This window comes from Helianthus annuus, chromosome 11, assembly GCF_002127325.2.
Source record: "Helianthus annuus cultivar XRQ/B chromosome 11, HanXRQr2.0-SUNRISE, whole genome shotgun sequence".
NCBI classification, from domain to species: Eukaryota; Viridiplantae; Streptophyta; class Magnoliopsida; order Asterales; family Asteraceae; genus Helianthus; species Helianthus annuus.
In genome coordinates, this window is record NC_035443.2 from 164,998,231 (window position 1) to 165,010,544 (window position 12,314).

Below are 12,314 nucleotides of genomic sequence, written 5' to 3' on the forward strand. Positions count from 1 at the left end.
TCCTATGTGCGTAGCATCCACGTGAGAGATCTCAAACCGCATTTCATGTATCATGTATAAACAATGAGTCAACTAACAAGTTGATGAGTAAACATATATACATATAATAGAATAACTTGTGAATCACGTGTAAATGGTAACATCTAAGAAAGTATGGATAAATGAATGCAATAATCAAACCTTTGTTGACACTTAACTCGCAAACCTTAGTTTAATTTTTGGTTTCGATACCCAAACAATTTGGGCGGGCTATTATGGTTACCATAGGGTTAGTTTGTTAATGATCAAATGCTAGAATATAGAATGTATGTATGAATGAATACCACCTCAAAGTTTAACATAATGCATAGAATAAAACACGTAAACATGAAATGAATCACAGAGTTTGTATAAAAGACTTAGAGTTTGAATAAGCATACATGATACATCCCAAAGCATAATAATAAAAAAAAGGATTATGAATACATATTGGTTGCAAAGATTATCAAATACAACTTAGCACAATTTGTAGTGGTTTAGATAATTCCCAAATATTATCCTAAAATATGTATGATATACACGTATGAATAAAAAAATAAAACGAACTCCAATGAATTAGGGCATATGTACTGGGGCGCGTTCCATCATCATAGCGCCTTCATGGCGCCATGCACACCGCCCCCGGCGGCGCTATGTGTGCAAATTTTTGAACGGCGCGAAGGTCATAGCGGCGTGAAGAAATGGAAACTTCAAAAATGTGACCGTTACAAACGGTCAAATTCATAAAAAAAAAAAAAATTAATTTATTTTTCAACATTCCTTTTAAAATCCTCTCCATCTCTTTATTTTTTTACCATACCCATTCAAACCTTCTTAATACTCCCAAAATTTTTTACAACTCTTGTTTATTTTGTACAATGAATCCATTCAACCGGGGCTTCATTCCTCCGCGATCTAGTGGCAATCCTACTCGTCCCGTGGCACCGGTTCCCACTAGACCCAATCCTTTCGGCTCCGGTTTTCTCGACTACAATCAACAAAGTCCCGGGTTCATGAATCTTTTGAACCAACCGCTATCATGGGACCCTAATCTCTACGGGTGGAACCCAAGTCAAAACATGGATGGGATGGGGTCGTCTCAAGCGTTTGGGTCGGCTCAAGCGTTCGGCTCCCCACTACGCGAACCCGATGTTGTTCCGGAGACGCAACCCGAGGTACCGGATACGCAACCGGAGACGCAAAAAGGAAAAGGAAAAGCAAAACGGGCACATAAAAAGAAAGTTGAAACCAACACCCGAACGAAAAAAAATGTGCAAACGTGGGAGCCCGAAGAGGAGTATGCGTTAACCCGCGCTTTCATCGATGTTTCGGAGGACCCGGTCATAGGTATGTTTATTTTTTTTTCTGTTTTTATATTTTTTTTTCTGTTTTTATATTTTTTTTTCTGTTTTTTTTATTTTCGGTTATTTATTTTCTGTTTTTAAATTTTTTTTCTGTTTTTTTTATTTTCAGTTTTTTTTATTTTCTGTTTTATTATTTTATGTTTATTATTTTATGTTTTTTTTTCTGTTTTTTATTATTTCCAGTTTTATTTTCTGTTTTTATTTACTTTCTGTTTTTTATTTTTTTTTTCTGTTTTTTATTATTTCCAGATTTTATTTTTTATATTTTGAGCTAACATTTAATATTGTTTTGTGTGTAGCAAACAATCAAAGTAAAACCGTATTTTGGAACCGAGTACGAGAAATCTTTTTCGAGCTCATGGGTAGGGGAGAATACCGCCTACCGGACTCTATATCGGGGAAGTGGACCGATATAAACAAGAGGTGCACAAACTTTCAAACCGTGTACCAACGCTTGTATTCCGGATGGAAAAGTGGAAGTAGCGATGAAGACATTACGCAAGAGGCATTGGTCGAGTATACGGAGGCTAATGGCCATTTCCCGTACATGAAGTGTTGGCAAATCCTTCGCCATAGCCCCAAATGGGCCGTCGTAACTACTCCTAGTGGTCGTTCGGGAAATACACGGCCATCAAAGAGGTCCAAAACAAACGAGTCCGGTGAACCCGAAACGCCAACCTCCGACGCTCGAAACATCGGCTTGGACGAGGATATTCCGGATGACGAGCCGGTGGAGGAGCTACCAAGACCGCCCGGAAGAAAAAGCCGGCCGAAAAAACCCGAGTCCTCGTCGATGTCTATGGGAACGGATATGAGTCACGCATTTTCGGAGATAAACAAGCGGCTTCAAGACATACACGAACTCGGTAACAAACGTTTGGAGGAGAACGAAAAAGTTACGGAGATTATGCGGGATCGACAATGGGCTAACGACTTTGACTTCTACTCCAAACCGCATGACCACTTAACGGGAAAAGCTTTGAAAATGGCGTTGGCTCAAAAGGAGCGGATTGAAAAAAAATATAATCTTTGATTGTGTAATTTTTTTTTTATGCTAGTTTAATGTTTTTTTTCTAGTTTCATGTTTTTTTTTTATTTTATTGTACTTTTTTTTATTTAATGAAATGAATTTTATTTTTAAAAAACTTACAAAATAAATTAAAAAATTAAAAATGAAAAAAGAGTAATGATTACACAGGGGCTTTATGACTACGGCCCCAAATTGCATAAAGCCCCATAAAGCCCCTTTGCTGACGTGGCATGCCACATGGCGCATAACGCCCCTTTGAGGGCTTTATGACTACACATGGTCTTAGGGACTTCTAGGTTCATATGAGTTTACGGGATTTTTAGTTTAAGATGGTGAAAATGTCAAATAATTCGTATTTAGATGAAATAGTGAAATAAATACAGCTTGTGTGATTTCGACTAAGTAAAATATAATATAATTATCATAAATAAATATATATTATGTCTTATAGTTTGAATAAAATTACATGTAAACGTTTATTTATTAGCTTAACCAAAACGAATTGTCTACTAGTATCGTGGTAGAATATATATATTAAAATATGACATAAGATATGTATTTGTATGCATGTGAAAATGGCTTAAATGTATGATACTACAATTAGTATAAGTATACCAAGTTATTCATAGTTAGTAACTAAATATTATGAATCATATATTGTGACGAAATCCATATTTTTATAATAAATATTTTTAAATAGTGTAAATAATGAATAAGACCAAAAATGATTATTAGGATGTGTGTAAAAAGTATATAATGGTTTTTGTATTAAAATGAATGTCTATCAGCCTATAATCATCAAAACATAAGTATATAGTATTTCCAATTTGTCCATGAATATATTTATTTACATGAATAAGTCTTTTAAATTATAAAATAAATTTTAATAACAAATACAAATTAATAGGCCTAGGAATATATATAATGAGTCTAAATTGTCCAGAGTCTAAAGAAAAATTATATTGATACGAAACTAGAGTTTTATATATTTAACATGAAAAAAATTTATATGACCAAATTGGTAACTTATCTTTTTATGATTTCCAATTTTGTTTCTCAAAATTAACAATAATTCATGTAGCATAACATGTTTAAGATGATTATGATCGTATGGATATATTAATTTAATTAATAATATATAATGATTAATGATTAACTAGAGAATACAATGAATAAAATCCTAGAAACTAGTGTGAAGCCTCCCGCGTTGCGGTGGGGGTGTAAAACCAGGAGAAATAGCACAAATGCCACATCACGGACAACGACCACCAACACTAACGTTACGGCGTGTTAATGTGAAGAAATTAGACCGAAACGTAAAATATGGAAAGTAATAACTAAGTCAACTTAGAATCCGCACATTGCGACGAACTTGTCAAACAGGAAATAATAGCCGACGTAAAAATGTTGAACCACACACGCACGTTGCGTCGTGTTAAGTCGCAAAATTTAGAAGAAAACGTTAAAACGTTGAACTATATACGCACGTTGCGCCGTGTGAACTGGCAAAATTTCGAGAGAAACATAAACAAAAAATTTGCAAAACATGAGAAGTAGAAGACCAAAGTTAAAAATAAAAAAGTTGTGAGTTTAAATTTGCAAAAGATGAACATTGTTGGATTAGAAGTAAATAAAAAAAACCAAATACTTTTTAGTTAAAAGTATAATAACAAATTTATTTTGAAAACTCCCCTATGCCTCTTGTACAACTCATTTATACATAACAATATATAAAACTCCTCTAAGCCTCTATTACAACTCCTTTATGCATAACAATATATTAGTATAAATCAAAATTATTTTGAAAACTCCCCTAAGCCTCTATTACAACTACTTTATGCATTAACATGTTGAAAATTTATAATGTGGAAATTAATACAATGATGACTAACATCACAAAAAGTGTGAAAACATCATTTAACATGTATTAGTATAACATAAGATAGGTTAATTAGACTAAAATACAAATTATAAAATGTCCCCAATATAAATGTGAACTAGAATGTGATCCTCAATTTGTAAATCAATTACCCTTTGTTTACTAAAATTGATATAGGGCTATTGTAGATAACTGAAATAATAAATTTAGGCCTTAGAATCATATGAATTGGACAGGAATTGAGCTTGAAATTGTGTCCTAGTTTTTTTATTCTTGAATTTGTAGAAAGATTTGTGAAATTGGAAGTGTGTTTGTGGTTAGGTGATTTCGAAAATGGTATGAGATTGAGGATTATAACTCAATTTTGTGTTAAAGACCTCAATTGGTTAACTTCATAATAAGAGTTAATGGTTCTTTGAATGGGTTTTGAATTTGGAGTTTCAAAATTACTTAGGAATATGACTGAGATTGAGTCTAGATACATTCTGATTGTTTATGTAATTGATTTGGAGGTTAAAATCAAGTTTAATGGAGAAATAATGGTAGTGCGGGTAGCTAGCTAGTCACTGGCCAGGGAATTCTCGCAGAGACCTCCTCGTGTGACGCGAGGGGGAGGGATTGTTTCTACGCATGGCACGGCGACCACCCTTGACCGGGTCAACACAGGGTTGCCCCATGTGTCGCGTGGGTGTGTGTGTGATTATCCCGTGTGGTGCGGGTGAACAAAGTATCCATTAAGTTTGTTTACTTTACACTTTCAGCTCCTAGACTTGTTTGATTATCAAAATGATATGTTTAGCCTATTTTAACGAATGTATTTAGTATAATAACACGTATATAGCATGTATAGACTATGAATTAGAATGTGTCTAAAAACAACTAGAATAAATAGAATTCCCAAAGTAGTATTGCAAAGGGAATAGATGGATTACTTCAGATACGAAAACGGACCGGGATACAAGATATGGATAGTCCATGAATGTCACACCCGAGGTATTGGGGCAGACAACAAAGAAGAGTGGATTAGGAAAGTGAAAAGCGAAGAAGAGATTTATTTTATTGCGTTTCAAGAGACTAAGTTCTCAGATTTGGGCGAAATTGATGCCTCAAAATATTGGGTAGCCTTTAGTATGGATTATGTGGGATCGATAGGGAGATCAGGGGGGCTTCTTAACATATGGGATTTGAACCTTTTCCATAGTTTGGATTCCATCAAGAACATAGAAAGTTCTTACTAACTCGAGGTATAGTTAAAGGTTTTGATATTTGTTTCAATATTCTTAATGTATATGTGCCTTGGAAGATTGTTGAGAAGATAGCATCGTGGGATAAAATTGCAAACTTGAAATCAGCCTCAGCCTGAAGAGAGGTGTAATTCGAGATTCAATGTCAGGGGGCTGAAGCTTTTAACGATTTTATTTCAGTGGCAAACCTTGTTTGAAACTGAGTAACACCGATATACTTCTTTGTTGTCAGGATTTCGTTTCCAAGTGGCCGAATGCGAAATTTAGAGCCTTATTTATTCTTTACTCAGATCATGGTCCTATTCTCTTATTGACAAATGAGTTAAATTTTGTAAGACCCTAACATGATTTAACTGAAAAGACCCATCAGAAAATACGAACCTTAAAAGTTCTTTCTTTATACATATCCTAACATACTTAATAACCATTTAAGGACAACTCATTTAAAATAATTTCATCATTCATCTTTTAATTTATATATTTCAAATCTAACATGTGACTACAACCAAGTAACCACCCTTCCGTACAGTCCACGTTCTCTAACTCGATCTCCACCCGCTTGCCCCTTGTGATTAATAGTAATGATCCGTGTAACATGTGGTCACTACATACATTCACATTATTAGTAATTGGTGATATTAAGCGTAATCTAAAAATATGTAATTAAACACCCATATCACGTTCCATTCTTAAATGCATTTCATCCGGATAACTCCCTGACTTCCAAGTTTACATTTCCGTGTTAATCTTTTAATGATCCAACAATGATGTACCTGCACTTCATTTCATTCTCTATAGCAACTTAATTAGTACCATTTATATTTGTAGGCATGAAACCCATGCCTCTGAATGTACAAAATATATTCATTAGTACATACTAAATCTAAAATGTGTGCTTACATATCTTTTATCCAAACCTTACATATACCTTGAAATTCTATTACATTCGGACTTACTAATCCTACCCCTAACTTGCTTACTTATTTACAAACCATGCACATACAAACGTACACTCGTCATCATTTCCTAATCATGCCCTTCTATAGTTCCTATCTATCAACATACCATATAAGACCATATTCCTATTTGTTCTCGCATACTAGTTGTATCCTTACTCGCATCTCGATGCGTGATTGAAAACCGATGTTTCACATGTCTAACGAAGCTTAAGAAGCTTCTCGGGAACCTTATGGATCATCAGGTCGAAATTGGGATCAACCGGATATGCGAAACGAAGAAACTGGAAGCTCGCGTCAGACATCGCATCGCCGACGGGCTAAACCCACGTGGGCGACATAGTCTGGGTTTCCACGTCGGGGCAAAAGGCCATCGGCAGCGTGTTAAGAGTCGGGACAGGGCATCGCGTCGACGCCGCAGAGGTGCCCCGTCGGCGATGCGGCTTCTGCAACGCAGACGCTGAATCTTTGTTTTGTTTCTTTCTTTTCGCTAGACGCGTGTCATGGGAGTTCCGAGACGCAGAATTGGCACTATCCAACTCCCAATTTATTCTATACATTTTCCATACCCAATTCCCATATTCTTCGTCTAATATCGTTTTACTAGAAGGTTATGACCCGTTCACCCTTATATTGAGGTTTTTCCGGTTTTGACATTGTACCAATCATTACAAAAATTCTTACCTTAGCAATTCCAATTATTTGCACGTTCCTACTTGATTACAATTTTTCAAACATACATATCTTCATTTAACTAATAAGAAGTGAGTTCGGAAATCACTTACTAATACATAGTAAATTTTGCTTACACTTGTACTGGGTCGAAATGACCCGTTCTTACTTTCTTTAAAGACATAACAACCAAAGATACAAACTAACTTACTTTTGCTTTTAGGATCTTGACTATCTTGTTGTCCTCATGACACGTTGGCTTTTAAGCTCGTATACCTTGGTTATGTTCAAGTCAACATTTGATGGTCAGAATACATAATGTGGAATTCAATCAATGCAACCATTAAGATTCATGTGATGTCATACCATACATGTAACCGGTTCAACAACTAGTTCGAAATCAATCGATTATCTACTAGCAACTCATTTTGACTCATTATGTAATTATTTGCATGAACTAGTTTTGCAAGTGTTTTACACAGTTAAAACACACTTGAAAAGATGTAATAAATTAATTAGATTCAACTTATATTGTTCAACCAAAAGGATCTTTATACTCTTTTAGTGGAATTATTTCATTTTTCTCATTAGTTGGTTTAACATATCCAAAGTGTAACATAGACCAACAATCATAAGCATATGCTTTCACCCAAATCTCAAACCTATCTTTCCACCAGTTATAATCTTCAATATTCATTAGTTTAGGTGGTTTTTGATCATTTTTGTATACATTATCATATTTCAACCTTTTAGAAATTGCATTCGAAATGTTCTTTGATGTGGGTGTTGTTTCAGATGTGAATGTGTTGTAAAATTCATTGTAGATGATGTTGAGATGAGAATTATCTGAAAAAAAAATCAAACACTTAAACACTTTTGAAATCCAAACAAACAATATACTCTTGAATCGTGCGGGCGGACACCCTTTGTTCGCACGAATGGACTTCTACAAAACCCTAGATCAGTGCGCGTTGATCCGTGCAAATGAAGAGATACTTGATCTGGGCGGATCAACAACTCTAGATCCGTGTGGACTTATGTATGCTTTAAACAACCCTAGGACCGTGCAGATCTATAACCTAGATATGTGACTATCAATCTGCGCGCACGCATCCATTGTTTTTCATAGTTTTTCAACTATTTTTCAAAGATTTTGTTTGAATTTTGATCTGAAACTTTGAAGGATTGTTTAAAAAGTGTTTTCGCACAACATGTTCAAAAATTAGCCATTTATAACCGTGGATTTGACATGAATCTGCGTTTTAAACTTGAAAATGAAGTGTAGAATATGAGTAGAAGAAGAAATGGTGAAACTGGCTCTGATTTGCTTGAATTCTTGTATCTTCAGTCCTTGCAATCAATCTCCCGCTCTGATACCATTTAAGAGTTCGTGTTAGGATCGATTCTGATACACGGTTGATTGCATAAATCTCGTATCTTGTGCGGAATCCAAGTACGAGAGTGGATCAAACAATAACAAGCTAATTATAATCTGTTTTCTATTGATGATATGAAAGTATACAACCACAAAAACAGTTTGACAGAGTTTCGTTACTCTAACATCCAAAGGTACAAATGAACAAGACCTAACACTAGTATTTATAGTGGACCTTGATCGCATGAAGCTGCGCACAGATTGACATGTTTATGGATCGGCCATTTGGTGCGGACCTGCATTGGCGCGGATGGACATGACTACATGCACACAGATCAGCTTTTGTATAAAACCCTAATTGTGCGCCCTTGATTCGTGCGGATCCATATATGTTGATCTGTGTGGATCCATATATGTTGATCTGTGCAAATCAACATCAACACACATGAACATTATGTTCAACATGTTAGCACCTTGTCTTGATTATTCGTTTAGCTACGATATGTGATTGACGGAAGCGATAGACATATACACTCACAAATTGTAGAAATATAGTTTATGGAGGAGAGTCCTCGATGCTTTCCATTTTTAAAACTCGGGATGGGAGCTTGCTCCGTGCATCAAATATAGCATGGGGTTTGGAAAAATATAGGGTGTCCTTGATGTCCAAACTAAAAATTGTGGGGGCTGATTTTAGTAAGATGTTTAAAGGGATTGATGGCACAAGCGAGGACATTAGATTCTGGATAGATTTTTGGAATGGAAATGGGCATCTAAAAGATACTTTTCCTAGTCTATTTCGGCTGGAAAAAACAAGACTTGTCGGATTGTAGATCGGGTGCTGTGGGGAGAGTATAGGTTTGAATGGGCTTGGGATTGGTCTAGGGAATCGCGATCGTTAGATGCGAAGGAATGGGAAAGCTTGTTTAATATGCTCAATAGTGCGAGACGCATTGAGAAATCGGATTCTTGGAAGTGGTTAGGCGACAAATCGGGTGTTTTCTTCGTTGTGTTTGTTAAAGCTCTTATGCATGAAGTTATGGAATTGGGTAATAACTATGTGATGAGATGGTCGAAGTGGGTTCCGAGCAAATGCAACATTTTCATGTGGAGGGCGGAGATAAATCGGTTACCGACGTTAGATGCGCTAAAATGAAGAAATATTCAAATTGATTCTACAATATGCACTTTTTTTGGAGAGGAGGACGAAACAGTGGATCATTTATTTATTGGGTGCGGATTAGCAACGGTGGTGTGGAACTTTATTGTTAACCGGTGCAAAGTGCCTCCCATTTTTCTCTTTTTGTTTCGAGATCCGATGGAGTTTTATCTTCATGTGGGTCTATGCCTGACAAAGAAGATGGCGTTTCAAGGGATTATCGTTGTGGCTTGCTGGTGTTTATGGAAGGCGAGACACGAATGGAAGTTTAGGCAAAAGGATGTGGAGATTGAAGATATAATTGTTAATATTAGATCTTTTGTTTTTTCTTTGGTTTAAACATAGGTAGAAACATGGTTCAATTCTATGAAAAGGATTGGTGCTCATTTGAGCTGATGTAGGTTCTGTTGGTTTTGACGTCTTGTTTAGGCTTTTGCTGTGTGTTTTGTTTTTGGTGGTTCATGAAATTTACTGTTAAAAAAACTAATGAAACCACCCTATATTTGGGATACCAACTCAACAATGAATAACAATTTCAAATGATGGTGACCGGTTACTTTTATCATTATTTTGACAGTATTTAGAAGTCGGTCACCTTTTTAGCATAAATATATTTCCCTAAATAGACATTTGTCTAAAGTACGTTACCTTTTATTGCATTCCCACCTATTTATTATTCATAACTAAGCCATAATGTCTCCTTAGCGTTTTCCACCATGACCCCGTCTTCCTTGTCACCCGTGACCACAATTCACAGATAAATAAGCGTTAGGTGACATTATTATATGTTGTTTAACACATGTAATATTGATAAGTGTGTATAACGAGTTGACGCTACCCGCGCGTTGCGGCGGATGTTGAAAAGGCTAAAATAAAATAGGTTTTATATATTATATGGTTTGTGTAACGTACAATTTATCCAAAAAACACTTATATATATTAGTGTTTTTTAGGTTCAATTAATAACCTATTAGATTATAAATAAATTTAATTTCATTTATAGTCATTTAAAAGAATCTATATGGGCTTTATTTAGTATTCTTAATTCAAATAATACAAATAACATATGTATATCATTGACGAACAACATTTTAATAACAAACCCTTATTTTTAAGATCATAAATCTTACAAAAGAAAAGAATATTAGTTTAAATGTACCTATAGATCGTAAATCTCACAAAAGAAAAGAATATTAGTTTAAATGTACCTATTTTAGCATGCTATTCAAAACACCTATGATTAATCTTCCAAGTATAGAATCACCAATACACTAAACAACCTAAAATATATACATTACATTTCTTTCAAAAAGAGTAATAATCACAATTCGTAACCCATGAAACAAACACTTCTGTTGGATGGTATACAATGAACGACTTTATCAATTTTGGTTGATTCTGATCAAACTTGATGTCATTCTTAATCTAACACAATAAATTTTCGCTCCTTGATTGTTGATTTGATTTCAATCAAATTCCTTTTGGGTGAAAACAAAGTATGAATATTTCTTCGAATAAATTATTTCTTATCAAATGTTTTTATTGATGTTTTCGTTCTTTGTGATGATTCTTCAACGGGATCGTTTATGACAATTTCTTACCACAATACACTTACTCGATTTATCCATGGTTCTTCACGAATCATGATAGACTCGCTCCGTCTTTTCTTTTAAAACGGACCCACTCCAATATTCCTCTTCTTCACATATCTATTCCCAAAGTCACTTTCTCCTCGTCGATCACCGACTTCGTCTTTCCCACATGTCCCAGATGAGCGTACCGCTATGATAGAAAAAGGATGAATCAAGAACCACTCTTCATATAAGATTCAATCACTGAATCTTGATGTTTTTTCAACACAAACTTATACAAACTAAACACATAGTTAGCATTACAATTACAAATATACTATATTTACAAATAGCATTACAAATATACTATTATTTACAAATGATGATCAGTGGGGGCATTTATACCCACCGAACAGTTATGTCGTTTGGGGGTTAACCGCCTATAACTAACAAACTTAGATTAACAAATAGTTATACGATAATTATACTTAGGCCACCCGTAGTGGGACGTTTTTTTTTAAATTCAAAAAAAACGCCGAAAAACACCCCGGACCCCATTACACCCGGCGTTTTCGGGTGTTTTTTTTGTTCAAATTTGTTGTTGGCGTTTTTTTTTAAACGCTCATTTGTGTTTGACCAGCCACTTTTGCATGTGACCATGTGTTTGACCAGCCAATCACCATTTGTTTCCTTTTTTTTTAATAATTGGAAGGGGCGTTATTGGAATAATGCCCCACTACGCCACTTTTGCTATAATGTTCAACGCTGACTAGGATGCCACGTGTCGGATAATGCCCCATGGTGAAGGCATTATTTTTGTTCACCACTACGGGTGGTCTTAGGCTAAGTACAAAATAATTATTATAATGCCAAATTTATTTCCAACAATCTTAAACCACACAACAAAATAATTATACAACACATGGGCGGTGTGATTTAGGTAACAGATATGGCGGGATTTTCCGATACATGAAACCGGGGAATCTTCAACCTTTTAATCATCCAACCGGTGTAATAACCTTTTAATACGATGAATAGCTTTTGTG

The 12,314-nt window shown here is 35.1% G+C and overlaps 1 protein-coding gene across 1 annotated transcript; it reads left to right on the forward strand.

Annotated features, from left to right (window-relative positions):
• Window positions 1-877: 877 nt before the first annotated feature.
• LOC110884788 (glutathione S-transferase T3-like) lies at window positions 878-2,415 on the forward strand. The gene is made up of 2 exons (XM_022132505.2): window positions 878-1,365; window positions 1,682-2,415. The coding sequence occupies exons 1-2, from the start codon at window positions 897-899 to the stop codon at window positions 2,413-2,415; spliced, it is 1,203 nt and encodes a 400-aa protein (XP_021988197.1). The 5' UTR covers window positions 878-896.
• Window positions 2,416-12,314: the final 9,899 nt, after the last annotated feature.